General features: G+C 33.7%; 2 protein-coding genes across 3 annotated transcripts in view; both read right to left on the bottom strand.

Annotated features, from left to right (window-relative positions):
• The window catches only part of LOC137629570 (hemolymph clottable protein-like), a 37046-nt gene extending 27369 nt beyond the window's left edge, over positions 1–9677 (bottom strand). The window contains exons 1-12 of the mRNA XM_068361007.1: positions 9519–9677; positions 8754–8914; positions 7576–7716; positions 6797–6898; positions 5896–5993; positions 5367–5465; positions 4447–4663; positions 3615–3782; positions 2635–2748; positions 2075–2152; positions 1191–1375; positions 523–694 (exon numbers count right to left, since the gene is read on the bottom strand). Coding sequence (XP_068217108.1) covers positions 523–694; positions 1191–1375; positions 2075–2152; positions 2635–2748; positions 3615–3782; positions 4447–4663; positions 5367–5465; positions 5896–5993; positions 6797–6898; positions 7576–7716; positions 8754–8914; positions 9519–9552 — 1569 coding nt within the window. The 5' untranslated portion in view covers positions 9553–9677. The remainder of the gene's footprint in view (positions 1–522; positions 695–1190; positions 1376–2074; positions 2153–2634; positions 2749–3614; positions 3783–4446; positions 4664–5366; positions 5466–5895; positions 5994–6796; positions 6899–7575; positions 7717–8753; positions 8915–9518) is intronic.
• Positions 9678–13465: 3788 nt separating this feature from the next.
• The window catches only part of LOC137629068 (U-scoloptoxin(01)-Cw1a-like), a 33936-nt gene continuing 29901 nt past the window's right edge, over positions 13466–17500 (bottom strand). For both annotated transcript variants that reach the window (XM_068360337.1, XM_068360336.1), the window contains exons 3-4: positions 14173–14329; positions 13466–13765 (exon numbers count right to left, since the gene is read on the bottom strand). In XM_068360337.1, the coding sequence (XP_068216438.1) occupies positions 13589–13765; positions 14173–14329 (334 nt within the window). In that variant the 3' untranslated portion in view covers positions 13466–13588. The remainder of the gene's footprint in view (positions 13766–14172; positions 14330–17500) is intronic.

The raw sequence follows: 17500 nt of genomic DNA, 5'->3' as shown, positions 1-17500 counted from the left end.
ACAGCATTTTTAAAGAAAGATTGGTGAAAAAGAAATACTTGTGATAGACCAGATAAGGAAATAATGTAGTATGAAAATTTGTATTATGGCCATCTTTTATTATCTTATTCTATGTGATGTAATAATTATTTCAACTTACTGAAATGTAATAATTCATCTTAGTAAAGGTGCAAATACTTCGTTGAAAATTATCAGGATGTCATCTGATATGAAAGTTATTAGGAGGTAATCGTTAGTCGCTCCTATTTCAAATTATCATAGTTTCTAAATTATATAACGAATCAGTGAAATTCAGCTACTCAACCACTATAAGCAACGAACAAAATCAGTCACTCAAGAATGTGAATGAAATAGTTATTTGAATGATCAAATTATTTAAAAACCAAATCCATAATATGACATTTAATTTACAAGCTCATCCAATATTCGAACACGACGTGAAAAAGGTTACTCTGAGATCCTAACCATCTCATCTACCAATTGGTTAAAACCATTAAACTGATATAGACAAGGTTCACTCACCATGATCTTTGGGATGAGCGAAGGACTAACGGTAGTCTTTGGTAGGCTGCTGAAAAAGCTGTGGACGATGTCTTCATAGTGGACCCTGAAATTCTCTTGTGGAATCAGCTTCAACAAGTGTTGGATGGAAGGTTCGGTTGCGGCTGACACCATTGCTTGGAGGAAGATATGCCTTCAAACAGAACAGAAAAAATAAACTTTAGTTTTCTCATTTGATAAATATGTTAGTCGTTCATCTTCATAATATAAGATAGAGAGAGAGAGAGAGAGAGAGAGAGAGAGAGAGAGAGAGAGAGAGAGAGAGAGAGAGAGAGAGAGAGAGAGAGAGAGAGAGAGAGAGAGGCGCGTTGATGTTAGATGCAGCCAGGATCCACTGATAGCCAACAAGGGCTCTTACACTTTTGAAAAGGTAGCACTAAGACAGAGTGAAAAAAAAATGCTAGCATATACCAGCAAGGGTTGTTGCCCCCTTGAAAAAGTAACATTAGACCAGAGTAAAAAAAAAACTGCTAACATATACCAGCAAGGGTTCTTGCCCTCTTGAAAATGTAACAGTAAGACAGTGAAAAAACTGCTAGCGTATACCAGCAAGGAACGTTGCCCTATTGAAAATATAGCAATAAGACAGAGTGAAAAAATCTAGTAAAAATGAATTATCATCAACTTACAGACTGATATCGAAATCTGAACTTTTTGCTGCATCGAATCTGTTGTAAATACTTTCCAACTCCGCGGAATACAAGACAGACACCCCTTCAACAATGTGGTTCATTTCCTCAGCGATGCTGACAGTCTGGGAAGGATTCCTTGGCATGCGGTGGCTGAGGTCTTCTATCAGGTTGATGACGTAGCTCTGTTGGTCATTGAAGAGCAAGAAATTCATAGTTATATTCAACAGAAATTTTTTTCCGGTGTAGATAAAATCGGTTGATAAGTTCTGGATAGAGTCCATCTCTGTGAACGAGAGATTGAGCTAATTTTTTTTTTTTTTTTTTTTACCTCTAGAAACGCTTGCTTGTTATTATTTTCGAATCGTTTTTTATAGTAGTAGGAATCAAAGACCATGAATGAAGTGTTATTATTAAGTTCCATTGATTAGATATTCTCGGTTTGATACTAAGAAGCGTAGGGATTCTTCAAGTGAAAATTTTATCATCTGGTTTGACCAAAGAACAGAAATGCAAATGGTCCTATATACCCAATACAACAGTAACTGGAATATCTTTCTTGTCAAATGTCTTGGTTCTTAGTAAGTAGAACATTTTATCATTCAACGAAAGAACAAATGAAAATGAATGTAGGGTCTATAAGAAAAGGATAATGTAGATAATAGAAGAAGAGAAAGAAAACTACCTTAGTGCTTGAGTTCTAAATAAACACAAACAAACATACATACATACATACATATATATATATGTATATATGTATATATATATATATATATATATATATATATATATGTATGTGTGTGTGTGTATGTGTGTATGTATATCTCAGAGTGTGTGTTTGTGTATAATATAATAAAATAATATTGACATTCCTGAATACACACCTGGATTTCTTGACGGACTGCTGCGGTGAGTTCTACTCCAGTGAGAATCTGTTCAAGGGTAGGCTGCGTTCCTTCGGCCTAGGCAAATAAAAAAAAAAAACATGTTTTTCAAATAATTAGTTTGTACCTGACATTAATATCACAAATTACTGTATATTATTAAATACTTATTACAGAGCTTTATCTTTGTTTTCATCCAATGGTGTCATCATCATGAGATCGCAGATACAGTATTTAAGATTTATATGACAATGAGTAACCTGAACTCAAAATAGAAGATATAATCTGATCAGGAACAAAAATCAGACTGAGTCTTGAACAGAATTTCAATTTTAGGGCAAAGACAAATTCCTACTTTATCATTAAAAGGAAACCATCTGATAAATTCTATACATATTCATACTCCTTTCAAATACTGCTCACATCAAGAACAGTCAGATGAAACCTGACTGATTCATAGATTGAAATATAATAAAGATAAAAAGTGTAAAGCAATATACTTTTATTAAAATCGTTCTACGCAGTATGAAATGAAAATATTTCCTTGAGCTGGTACTTACATGGTGATCAGCAATGGAATGTTCGACCTCAAAGCGCCAGGAACTGCAACGATGAACTTCGAAGTCAATGATCTGGATTACTTCTGTTATTCGGACGGCCTTCAACTCGAGGGTCTGAAATTAAAGGACAGAGATTAGTTACAAATATTCTATATATATATATATATATATATATATATATATATATATATATATATATACATATATATATGTATATATATATATATATATATATATATATATATATATATATATATATATATATACACATCATACGAAGATGCAATCTGCATTATAAAACCAGAATATTTCAAAGCCCTGTAGGCTCAATGAAAAAAAATGTGCAGTGCGGAGAAATGAACATAGAAGTGAAAAGTAAATAATAAAAGACGACTAACCAAATGATAATTAATAAACATGACAATACTATATAGAAAGAGGACAGTAATGATGGCCTCGAATATGGAGATCAAAGACGAAATACAGAAATCCACGTCCTCTCACTTGGTCCTTGAACAAAGACAAGGTAATCCACCTATACTCTCACCTGGTCCGTATACTAAGGCAAGGTAATCCATATCCTCCCACCTGGTCTGTTTACAAAGATAACGTGATCCTAATATCCTCTCTCATTCTCTCACCTGGTCCGTGTACAAAGGCAAGGTAATCCATCTATCCTCTCACCTGGTCTGTGTACAAAGCCAAGGTAATCCACCTATCCTCCCACCTGGTCCGTGTACAAAGGCAAGGTAATCCATCCATCCTCCCACCTGGTCCGTGTACAAAGACAAGGTAATCCATCTATCCTCTCAACTGGTCCGTGTATAAAGATAATCCACCTATACTCTCACCTATTCCGTGAACAAAGACAAGGTAATCCACCTAAATTCTCACCTGGTTCGTGAACAAAGACAAGATAATCCCTCTATTTCCTCACCTGGTGCATTAACAAAGACAAGATAATCCACCTTTCTTCTCACCTGATTCGTGAAAGTGTCGTAGTGCTCAGTTCGATCAAGAGAATAAACCGTTATTTCCCCTTCAATAAATGCCTTCTCGATTCTCATGGCATTGGAGTCACCACGAATGATGAAGGTCCCAGTCGAAGACCGATGGAAGAACTCCATTTCATAGGAGTGGACATTTCCCTGAAAGAATCGTCAGTAATTTCATGGTTAAGAAAAAGGATATTTTGCCCGTTAGCGTCGATTAAATGGTATCAAATGCCAGCAATCTTTTTAGTGTTTTCATTAAATGTTCATACAAAGTAATCCACAAAGATTCTTTTACAATCATAGAGTTAAACTAATCCCATTCATTTTTCCTTCAACCTTATACACTAAGTAATTCGTTAATGTTTTCTAATGTATCCATTGAAGCAAATATGAATTTTTTAAAATTTGGTAGCCTTTCCCTTATGCCAATAACAATACTCATTATTCAAAAACTAAAATAATTGTTCTATATTAATCCTATTTCCTTGTGCTATCTTTAATCATAATCAAAACTCAGTATTACATTAGTTTTGCCAATGCAGCTATATCACTGCAAATCCGCACAATAATGTAAGACATTTTGAAAAAGCAAAAAACTTATAATTTTTTCATCATATGTTGTTCATAAACCACTGGTTCCGTAAACTGAATTAAAATGTTCGTTTGATGCACCAAACGAAAACCCAGAAGCCCCGTGTGTGAAATGAAAATCCTTTGGTCCTTTCATTTCCTTCAACACGAAACCGTCCGTTTTTATCTTTCTTTTCCATCTCAGACATGTGGAAAGTAAACAGTTTGTAAAGAGGCTGACAATTACCTGCATAGAGACGTTGTATTCACACCTTTCGAAGTCGGTAGTTTTTTTGACATGCCAAAGGGTGTCACTGATGGAAGGGCCACCAGCTGTGTATCTGCCACCGGCAGTTTTGCTGCCCTTCGAAGTTTTGGAGGAAGTTTTGGAAGAGGTTTTCGAAGAAGTTTTGGAAGATGTTTTGGAGGTCTTCGATCCCTTTCGACCCTTGGCTCCAGTAAAACTATACAAAAAAGTGAGGTAGTTGAATCATTAATAGATTACGAACAATTTGATCTTTCTGTTCCTATATATGTAATATACATTAACGTTTGCCTTAACTGTATGAAGGCGATATATATATATATATATATATATATATATATATATATATATAATATATATATATATATATATATATATATATATATATATATACAGTATATATATATATATATATATATATATATATATATATATATATATATACAGTATATATATATATATATATATATATATATATATATATATATATATATATATATATATATTTATATTTATATATATATATGCAAAGATATATGTCAAAAGAACTCATTCTTATGTCATTATTGGTAAATGCATATGCGTTTTAAGTATTAGACAATAGTTAAAATGCAAGATTTATGTGATCATTGCACAAGAGCAAATATTTATAATAGGATACCAGTGAGAAATATAAATAGTATTGAAGAAATAAAGTTGTGTTTATAATGTTGTTGATGATGCGTAGTGCAGTCACTTTATTCACTGTCAAGGATGCCTGCAACGTTTGACAACAACGTTGCACTCCGCGGTACTTGGTAGGTTATTATTATTATTATTATTATTATTATTATTATTATTATTATTATTATTATTATTATTATTAGCTAATTTACAACCCTAGTTCGAAAGGTAAGACTTACTCTCCTGATTCAGCTCCCTCTCTCTGAATGTCGTCCTCAATCTCGTGCTCACGGTTAAAGATGGATGAATCCTCTTCGGGAAACTTGTATATGCTGTACCTGTAAGACAGTGAAAGTTCAATCTCGTGTCATATAATTGCCAGGAAATTTTCTTCCAAATATTTTCCTATTAGGAGTCTCTTTACAATAGATAATGCAATTACTCTTTAAAACTGACCGAATATTAAGCGCCAATAGTTTAAGAGAGATGTTCAGTACACCAATATTATACAGTATATATATATATATATATATATATATATATATATATATATATATATATTTATATATATAAATATATATATATATATATATATATATACATATATATATATTTACGGTGATACACGTATGCATGCATATAATAGGTGTTCATAAATAGACAGATATCCATGTGTGTGCGTGTATGCATACCTCATTGTACATTTGAATGAAAGGAATATTCCTAACAACATCATTCAAGAATAACACTAAGAACCAATTGACTTACCAGTTAATGCAGCGTCCCACCAGAGTTTCCTCCATTGGACCGTAGTTGAGATGGGTGACGACATCAGGGCGAGATTCAGGCGTGGTAGATTGAAGATCCTGTTTTTTTTTTTTTTTAAGAAATTGAATATGTTTAGGTTAGATGCGGTGATGAAGTCTTTCTCCTCCATGTCGAGTTATTTTAATACGGGCAAAATATATACATGGTATAAAAGAAAGATTGTTTTATCTAGATCTTATAGTAAACTTACTGTTGATGGGAATTTACTTTTACGAGCAAATTAAGATAAATCAAGATTTATACCAGTAAGTCTTTATAATGGAAAATAATAATTAAAAGAATAATCTAAAGAAAAAGAAAAACAATAGAATTTATTGAGTCTAGTTCAGAGAATATCTTGCTATAAATGAAATTTCCCTTTTGATTTTTTTATCTCATTTTCATGGTGTTCTGTTCAAGTCCCCCTACACAGTATCTTAAATCATGGATAATTTAATTTTCAATCATAAAACAAACCCACATGGAGTAGAAAACTTATTTGCCAATTTTATAGAGAAACTGTAGTGAATTTGACTTTGCAGGTCATTTTCAAAAAAAAAAAAAAAAAAAAAAAAAAAAAAAAAACCTCATATCCTCGAATTATTCATTTCTAAGGGTTGATGTTTTATACTCTTGCTTAACCCCTTAAATGGAACATCTTGAGAACTGTGTATTTTCTAGTCAAAATTCAAAGCCTGACTTCAATACCTCGTATCATTAGTCACAGAAATAGTTATGTAAGCATTTTGAATATTTCTACAGTTCTACTGTAGACACCCACCTCACATGGAAATACCCTAAAGATTCTAATTATAGTGAATATCCTATTTGGCTGATTCAAAAATCCTACAAAAATCCTTACCCCGAAAGGAGCTATCCTGAAGATGTTGATAATTGACTTCCTGATGTTGGTGACCCACACTGGTTCTGCTGGAATTTCCAAGAACTCGAAGAAGAAAGGTTTCTGAAAGCAATGGAAAAACGATAATCTTCATGTTTGAGGAAGGCATTGCTGTTAATCCTAAGAGAAAGACGATATATTCTGAAGGTTTTCCCTTAAAAATTATGGTGAATTCTTCAGTTTGATGAGTTGAACCTTAAGAAACTTAAAGAAAATATATATAAGAATACTGTTGTTTAAAATTGGACACATTTCAGTTTGTTAGATATATCACATTCAAGAATTGAAGATGTTTTTTTTTCCATTTAATTTCCTTGCCAAAAAAAAAAAAAAAAAAAAAAAAACCCGGATACATGAATTAATTCACTTCAAGCTGTTTAAGTTGCTATAGCTTGAAATCCGATGCAAAGAATTTAGTGCGTGGTATATTAATCCGGTGGTACCGGAAATGTATATGAAATATCCAAGAAAATAATTACATATATATCAGGATAGGTTCAGGGATGAAGAAGATTTGTTTTCATTTGTGCTATGAGTGACGTTGTTGTATATATGTAAAACAGTATTGATATGCTAATCGAACAAGAGCAAACAAAGCTGTTATATTTGCATATACATTAGACGAAAAGATAATTAGAAGAGAGAGAGAGAGAGAGAGAGAGAGAGAGAGAGAGAGAGAGAGAGAGAGAGAGAGAGAGAGAGAGAGAGAGAGAGAGAGAGAGAGGTATTAGTCAACTTACCTTATCTTCGGCAATCTTGACTCTGAAAGGCGTCTGCAACAACTCGATTCCATTTTCCAGTGGATGGTACTCGATGGGCAGAGGAGCTCTCATATCACAGTGCAATACATCGTGGAAGTCACCGACCTCGACGTGACTGAACTAAAAAAAAAAAAAAATTTGAGCAAACAGTCGTTTGCTGGAATAAATTCATATTACCTGTTGCAATAAAATAAGGACATTATTACGACTTTTTCTTTGATAAGGGTCTCAAATAAGCAAGTAAAATTTAAGATGCTGAAGTTTTTCCATGGAGGGCTTTATTTAACTTAAGAAAATTGCATTTTGATTAAGTGAGTCAAGGAAGATTCATATGAACAGCAAAAAGGAATTGTTAGTCGATTTGACTCTTCTGATCTTAGGAAACTGACTTTCTGCAAGGAACCATGTAGCTTTCGTGCTGGCAAAATGCTGCCGTAATGGTAGCTTAAATTTTATTAAATTTTACAACACCTTAGTATGAATTCACAGCCATTCTAGTTTTAGGGATTCTCTCTTTATTTCTTTTTTGTTTTTTTTTTATTTTTAAGGAAAAAGCCTTTTTAATATAGAGAAGAAACGCCTTTTTAATATAGAGAAGAAACACCTTTTTAATATAGAGTAAAGTACTCAAATATGAAAAAAAAAAATCAAGGAAAATGGAAATACCATCGTTATGAACTATGATAATTAAAAACTTAGCAGCCTCTATTAAAACTAGAGAATTTTATTCATTAAAGTAGAAAATAGTTATTGAAACAATGTAGATTTTTTTGTTATTCAGTAAGTAGGTTTTGGAACCAAGAAAATTTCTACCGTTTAACGGAATATTAACAGTTATAAAAACAAATTATCAAAATCACCTGGAAATGGTTATGAGAATACAGGAAGAAATACTTTTCACGATTGAAAACTTAGGAAAATACACTGAAAAATCTGTTAGAACTAAGAATAGATTATCAATAATAAAAGTAGGTAGAACCAAGCATTAAATTTGTTTCCTGTTAAGAACACTGTTAGAAATAAAAATTTAACGTTTACCTGGAAAATAGCTGTTAGAACCAAGAATGTATCATTAATAAGAAAAGAAAGTAGAACAAAGCATTGACATAATAGTTCTCACCAAGTGTAGCTATTATACCAAAAAGTTTTCAGTTTACCTTGAAAACAGCTGTATAGTCTGCAGCCACCTGGACTTGGATGTCTAATTTGATGCCGACAGCCGAGAACTGATGTCTCAGTTCCGTGATGCCGGAAGCCAAACGTCCGCTGTACCGGTAGTGATACTCCAGTCCGGGTTGCAGGGAAGAACACAGACCCGCTTCGGATAATAATTCACATTAGGACATTGAGCATAATGTGGGTTTTAGTATGAGGAACTAGGATACACAACTTAAGTGTCCGCACATAACTTGAAACTAGTATTTGTACTGATATATCAGAAATATATATATATATATATATATATATATATATATATATATATATATATATATATATATATATATATATATTTATATACACACACACACACACACACATATATATATATATATATATATATATATATATATACACATGAATATATTTAAATACATGGTTATACATGTGTGCATATACTGTATGTATAAGAGCAATAGTACAAATGTATGAAAGGAAGTATACGGTTGCTTTTGTGTTTTCGTAGTTTTAAAGTAACGTAGACATAAGTGTATAGCATCCTAAGCCAATTAATGTTACTGAAAAAAATATACATTGACATTCTTTGATGAACTCCGACATTGGTATAACATTTCCAAAATTGCATAAGGCAGTATGAATCTTTTCTTAAGTCCATAGCTTTTTCTCTACTTAAGTTTCCCTTCCAAAACTATATACATTATTCTTGTAGAAAGCTTAAAAACAACGAATTCCAACATTCTTACCCAACAGCGTGAGGAAAAAGGCTACCGCTCTCATGGTGCCAAGGATTAGATGAGCTTCCTTTGTTTGAGCCAAGAGCCACTAAGGAGGCCGTCCGAACGATGTCACGGACTCTCCAAGAGTGAGGACCACAACAGTTAGGAGGTTGCTTGGAGGCACTCGCTTAGACGCATCTCGTATGGGTGATGCCAGACATTGCCAGAATTTTTATTTATATTATGGGGCCTAACTTGCTGAATTTATCAAGCTTTCGAAGACCTCATTTACCTCGGTGAACTCAGTTTTGATTTTTCGATCTCATCATCCCGAAAGATTCCAAAAGTTAGGGCTAATTCATTTAGCAAAATATTGAAATTATCCCTACGGATTTTTATTGTACCATGGAGCAATCATGACGTCATCTATGCCTTCAGTGGTAACTGTGTTAGCCTGTGTTGAACGCACATGTAAGCATACCATCACCACCTTTCAGATGTGTGGTGGGAGGGGTTAGAAGTGGCATCTATGACGTCTGTAACTCAATCCACTTAGTAACCGTGATGTTTAACCGGCAGATGTTGTTACTAAGGCAACCCAACATAACACCAACCGGCTTCGACATTAATTTCCCCTCTGATCAGAGTCGCAACTCATTTGCATAATTTTCAACAACATTCTCTGTTGACCGAGTGCATCTTGGTGCAGTCTCATTATTATTATTATTATTATTATTATTATTATTATTACTAGCCAAGCTACAATCCTAGTTGGAAAAGCAAGATGTTATAAGCCCAAGGGCTCCAACAGGGAAAAATAGCCCCGTGAGGAAAGGAAATAAGGAAATAAGTAAGTGATGAGAATAAATTAACAATATATCATTCTAAAAACAGTAACAGCGTCAAAACAGATATGTCCTATATAAACTATCAACAACGTCAAAAACAGATATGTCATGGACTCATACTTCCATCAAATCGAATTATTCTTTTCAAGGTTCGATGTAGAAAGTTGTACTCAGTTGTTGAATGATAATCCTCAACGATACCCTTGTAATAATAATAATAATAATAATAATAATAATAATAATAATAATAATTATGTATGAGGATGGTGATAATTGAAGGTATGTTTTATAGAATTATTTTACTGCTCTATTTTATTTTATTATTATTATTATTATTATTATGATTTGCTCACAGCCTGATTCAGAGGCAAAGTCTAAAGCTCCTAAGCCATGGCGATCCGTAGGAGAAACAGAATTTAACCACTCCCTCTTGTGAGCATTGAAATCACCAACAAATACAAAAGAGGCCATTCTATCATCTTCTTGTATCTTGGCCATAATGGTAAGAAGACAATCGCAGAAAGAGTCATCCATGTCTGGTAGATCGAACATAAGTAGGAGTTGTTATGCCTACCACAAACTTTTATTACTTTGATCTCATGACATCCACATTCATAGCAGGACTTTTGAGAAGCAGGGTACTCAGTTCTAATATACACCGCCATTTCCCTGGCCCAAGGAATGACATCCTGTTTTAAAATTATTGGCTTCTTAAAACCAGTTATAAGGAGCTCAGATGAATGCCTCATATTAAAAACCAAAGTTTCTGACCACAAAAATATCATACTGTCTGACGCAACTGTAAGGTCTTGAATATTTACATGAAGACCACCAATATTGCAATACAGTAAACGACATTGACGAAATCTAGGACGTTCTGGTCCCGGATTTCACTCAATCTCTTCAGACAGCATAAGAATTAATGGTAATAAAGAAGATACAGCATACTTAAAAACTAAACCAACGTGAATGATAACAAAAGCAATATGTACAGAAATATAAACACTGAGTTTTGTTAGGATTCAGCTTCATACTCCATAATTTGCACCATGCCTTCATTTTAGTTAGGTCTCTGTTAAGGGATTCAACCACCCCAGATCTAAATCATGGAGATGGAATTGATGCAAAGAGAGTAGCATTATCTGCATTCGCAACAAGCTTGTTTTTTAGGTCACACCATATGTCATTTGTATATAGTAAGAAAAATAATGGGCCAAGAACATTACCCCAAGGAATACCAGATATCACATTCCTATACTCTCTGCAATGCCCATCAACAACAAATCTTTACGATCTATAACTTATAAATTCAATAATGATGCCAAGAGAATACTCACCCACTCCCAACTTTTTGAGTTTGAAAGCAAGAGCCTCATGATTAACATGGTCAAAGGCACCTCTAAAATCAAGGCCAATCATATGAACTTCCTGACCACAATCATGGGATTTCTGTGCAGCACTGAAAATTGTAAGAAGGGCATCACATGATCCCTGGCCTTTATGGAAGTCAAATTGCAAACTAGGGAACAGATCATTACCTTCAACAAACCTATTAAGACGTTTTGCCAAAAGACGCTCAAAAACTGGATTAAATGGGAGTTTTAAAAATTGTTCAGTAATCAGCTGAACTTGAGCTACCACAAATGCATTTACTTAATAAAGTAACATTACCAATTCTCCAACAGGTGCTAAAAGAACCTGCTATTGATAACTTGCTGTAAATAACAAATAACTTTGGAGCTAAAAAATCTGCAGTCTTTATTAAAATCAAATGAAACATACCCTTTGTGTCTACAACTCCATAAGCATTGAGGTCCATCAAGAGACCCTTAATTTCACGAGATCGAAAAACTAAACTACTTAGTTTCGCCTCAGGAAAACAAGAATGAGGAAGATCGAGTTTTTCGTTAGTCTGCTTACTCAGGCAAAAGGGTTGCCGTTTCCTTTGGACAGTGAGTGACAGAATCTGCACCGAAGAGTGAAGATTTAAGTATAGCCCGCCACATATGTTGCTGGGTTGTACCAGAAATAGTTTCCTCTATGGATAGATTGTATTCCTTTTCAGCTAAAGCATAAAGTCTGTGAGCAAAAGCTCTAAGGTATGTCTAGTTATTCTAATTCAAATCTTATACGTCATCCTTCCAAAGATGATAGGCTTCCTGCTTCTCCAAATAAGCACGTCTACAGTCATCATTGAACCAAGGTTTACAGATATTAACCGAGGCAGACAGATAGAGGAATAAATCAAAATTTATATATTTTTTTCACTTTTTCTGTATGGCATATAAGAAAAGAAATTAGTTATTTTTAGTTCATTTATTCAAACTTTTAAGTGCACACTGATACAGGAAAAAATACATTGTAATTATCTTGAAGTCACAAAATAGCTCCTCTTTAACAATGTAAAATTTTTACTTGAGGCAAGCATGTCATCCAAGCATGTACGATAGGCATGAAGCGATTGAGAGAGAGAGAGAGAGAGAGAGAGAGAGAGAGAGAGAGAGAGAGAGAGAGAGAGAGAGATTCACGGACAATTAAACTGTGCTTACAGTTTCTAACAATATTGCATTTTACATTTTTACATGAACGAATGTTATATTTTCACGTAACAATGCACACTCATAGGTAGAAACAAAAAATGTATAAAACTCGCTACAAACAATAACTAGATATTATAACAAAATTTGTAGGGCCAGCCTACGATCATAAATGACTTAAATCTAAACTTATGAAACACCTGATAACTCGGTATAACTTATGGAATGCTCAGGATTTTGTTTATGCAAAGAAAATAAAAAGTACTTTATGGTATTTTTGCTAATTGCTTCCAAAATCTACTCAATCCAAATCAATTTGCTTGTTGACACTTGGCAATATTATAACACTCAAATAGGCCTCTTTTTATGTTGAAACTCATTATCTATAACAACTCTACATAATATATGGACCCTCCTATTTCTGTTCAATTCTTGCAAATGCTTCGACGACTCGAAATAGCTAATCAGTTAAAAAAAAAAATAAGAAAAATGTACAGTCAGATACAGTTGTTCCTGGCACACCTCGCTTCTAGCAGTGCACTCTGTGACACACTTATTGCGCTGCGAGTAACCAAGCAGATAGTGTAGGGAGAAATGGCAGAGGTGTACCAGGAATTTCTGTCTCCAACTTTACGTACAACCTTATTATACATGGTAACACTGTCAACACTCGTCTGCCAATTATCAGTTTCAATTATCTTTCATCTTTCACTTATAATTGTCGGCTTTCGGCGAATTCGGCGAAGGTTTTGATCTCGAAATCTTGAGGAACTGCGTCTGGTGTCTGTCCGTCCCGGAATCGAAGGTCGACGCGACCGAAGAAGTTGTTGATGTCATAGTACTGACTTGAGACCTCGCAGGGTATCGAAGCTTCTGGGTAGTCGCAAACCTGAGGGCATAATGTGTTTACATTCATTCTGCGTCTTTTTGATATGTGGCATACTTAGGTGAATATTATCCCTGTAGAATATTTAATTGCAAGATCATTGAAAAGAATTACTTTATCTTCTATTACTAAATGCAGTTTAGTGTTGCGTGACTCTTTTTATTATTATATAAGATGGTAGAAATCTGTGATACTTTTTTCTTTAAAAAAAAAAAAAATCTTTTCAAACTAAAATATGATAATGAGTTTTTCCATTTCATGTGTGCGTATCTATCTATTTATATGCTGTATATGTGTGTATGAATGTTTGTGTAAACCTATTGAGTATGCTTAAATATTTCCTTCGTTGTATAAAAAGAATCAATAAGTACATCTTCCAAAGTCTCCCTCTAATGGAATTTATTTCTTACCAATTTAGATTGATCGAAGACCAGACCAGGGCCGCAGATGAAAGAGAACATTCTGAACTTTATCAGAAGGTCAACATCCACGTATGGGTAACACACGTGGAATACCTGGCAGTTATTATCCTGATCAGCATAATATCCGTACACGCGCTGGTCACACCTGGAAGAGATCGAAGGTGAGATCTTTATTTCTTAATCAAAATAGTTCTCTCTCTCACACGTACACAGTGTATACACACATACAAACACACACACACACACACACACACACACACACACACACCAATACCCTGGAAGTCGCCTTCTGGTATCTCCACGTGCCTAAATCATTCCAGTTTTGTTTGTATGGGCACCGTATTTTCTCACTAATGAGCTGCACCATAAGGAAAAAAGAAGAGCAGAAGAATGAGAATATTGATAGTCAAAACATATAAGTTATTAATTTGTTTACTTTTCCCATGGTAAATACCTTATGGTTAAATGCTGTATGTGGAGTAATTCATTGCATTAAAGTTCAACTACACAGGGATGAATAAACGTATCATCAGTTAAAAGGATGAAGAAGTCAGTGACATCTGTTGCTGCTTTTCCCTGGATCCGCAGATTATTGTTGATATATATATATATATATATATATATATATATATATATATATATATATATTATATATATATATATATATATATATATAGTGTGTGTGTGTTTGTGTGTGTATAAAACTGTTTCTTGCATGAGGTTATTTTTAAAAAATTATCAACAGCTGTCTACGTCTTTTAAAATCAAGAAATATGTTAAAAGATTCTAATTATTCAAGTCTATCCTATTAATTTGCAAAAAAGATGCACCACCTTGCTCTTGCAACTTATGTCATTGTTTGAAATTTGCCCTACTGAATACTGTGCGTTTTGTCCTTAACGCACAATTGTTTTTTTTTTTTTTCCCCAATATGGATATTTTGCTCTACATGACCATTTTGTTTAATAAATGATTTTAAGGCATTTTAAGAAATCATGATAAGATTGTTGATAATATTAAATGTATAGTGTACAAAGAGCTTAATCGAGGGCCTCAGTGAAGTATAAGAAACGATGAAAAGTACTTTTTAATTTCATAAGAATATTTTACTATCAATAAAAAGCAATTAAAGAAACTAGTTAAACATCATGAACATTAGTTGTCATCATTCAAAATAAACAAATGAATAAAAGAACACCGTGCCAGCGTGGTAACAGTTCTTCTCTCGACCTTAACAACAACGTACGTTCGAGATGAAACACTAGAGCCTTCTTCACATTGGAGACGCACTCTTTTACCCTCTTCCTGACTCTTATCCCCCCTCTAGTGTCTCTACTACATGAACTGTCAAAACAAAAGTGTTATAAAGTTTCCTGATTGAAAAGCTGAGAGATGAACGAGCATGATTTAGAAAAGTTGTACTGACCAAATTTTCATTTCAAGACAGGTGGTACAAAAATTTGTGGAATATAGAAATCCATCATTGATGACATTTGTGGACTATGAAAAAGCCTTTGACAGTGTGCACCTGCCAATTTTATGGAGAGTCCTACGTTATTATGGAGTTCCTCTGAATATGTAAATTTGATTAAGTCTGTTCATGAGCATAGCAAGTACGAAGTTCATACTAATGGAGTCCTATCAAATGAGTTTTCAGTGAACAGCGGAGTACTCCAAGGGATTGTGTTGTCACCTACGTTGTTTATCCTATTCACGAATTTTGTAATGCATAGACCAGTTGGGGATGGTGGTAAATGATTGGACTGGATTGTTAACTGGAAAGTAGCTGATCTAGAGTACCTGATGACACTGTCCATATTATCAGACCAACACAAAGCTTGCAAAGCTTTCTTACCAGAATGCATGAAATCTCACTTGAGGTTAGGCTTAAAATAAATAGAAGAAAGACAGATGATGAGAACGGAATACGTGATGGAAGATGAAATATCATTGGAAGTAGAAAGGATTAATTAGGTGGAATCGTTTAAATATTTAGGAACTATGATCTCTCATACAGGATCTCTAGAATGTGAGTTTAATGAAAGATTGAACAAAGCAAACCAGACAATGGCTCTGTTAAAATAAATTTGGAAATCAAATCGCCTAAAGTTACATATAGAAATCAGACTATACATCAGTTTATTTTCGGTGTTACTGCATGGAAATGACTCGTGGTATGACAGTATCCAACAGATTTTTTTTTTAGATTTGAGAAGAAAGCCTTCAGAAGAATATTGGGAGTTTTATAAATGGCAGAACAGGATTAGATAGGAAACTATTATTCGAGGGGTAGATGGAGATGGTTTGTGCATGATCTTCGCACTCCCCAAGAGAGATTAGTTCAACAAACTTTTAACTGGGCTCCACAAGACACTAGAAGATTTGGAATTATTAGGCCTACACGGTTGAGTACTATGAAGCATAAAGTGAGAAATAATTAATGGAGAATTTTTAATTTGAAAGCTCAAGAGAGACACAACTGGCGAAACCTAACCGAGGCCCTTTGCGTCAATAGGCGGAGGAGATGATGATGATGTAGATAAATGAAAGTTAAACACTGCACTCTGCCTATCATACCACTGTACTCCCTTGACGTCTGACTTGGGTGCGTTCGGTGCTAGAGAAGCATCCCATTTCTCGAGAACAAAGCCTTCGTGTTCTCCAATCTATTCTCGTTATTGATAAGGGGATGTTTTTGTTTAGCATTGTTAAGAAGAGTTCAGATCCAGATGTAAATAAAGGAACTTTGAATCTTCTATTTCCTTACACATATTTTTGGTTAATTACGAGTAATATCTGGATGAGGTCCTTATAATGCAAAAAATCAGTCGCCCACTCTTGGTATTTCAAAAATAAAAAAAAAACAATTTTGAATTTTAATCTTTATAACGAAATTCATTGTTGAAGGTAAAGTAGTATAAAAATATTCTTGAATCAAGTTTGCTTGACAGCCGGTAAGGTTCCTAGATATCAGTTTTCAATAAATGCCATGACTCATAGTTTTGTTAATCACTCTGTTACTTAGGGTGGATATTAACATGAAATTAAACTTGAAAACATCTGATATTGTTTCCCCATTTTTATTAAAGACCCATCTTTACCAAGATTTGGGCTGTTTCCAAGTTTTTTTTTTTTTTTTTTTTTTTTTTTTTTTTTAATGCATGGATACCTTACCAATTGTTATTACTATTGGTTTATAGTGACTTATACTGTAGATATTAGATTTTGATATTGAGCATAGAATTCTTTTCATATGATGATTAAATCCCCTTTCGAAACAAACAGAACAAATTGAGGAGTATTTTAACATCTACGA

Source organism: Palaemon carinicauda, chromosome 37, assembly GCF_036898095.1.
Source record: "Palaemon carinicauda isolate YSFRI2023 chromosome 37, ASM3689809v2, whole genome shotgun sequence".
Lineage (NCBI taxonomy): Eukaryota > Metazoa > Arthropoda > Malacostraca > Decapoda > Palaemonidae > Palaemon > Palaemon carinicauda.
This window is presented reverse-complemented; position numbering and strand designations above follow the sequence as displayed.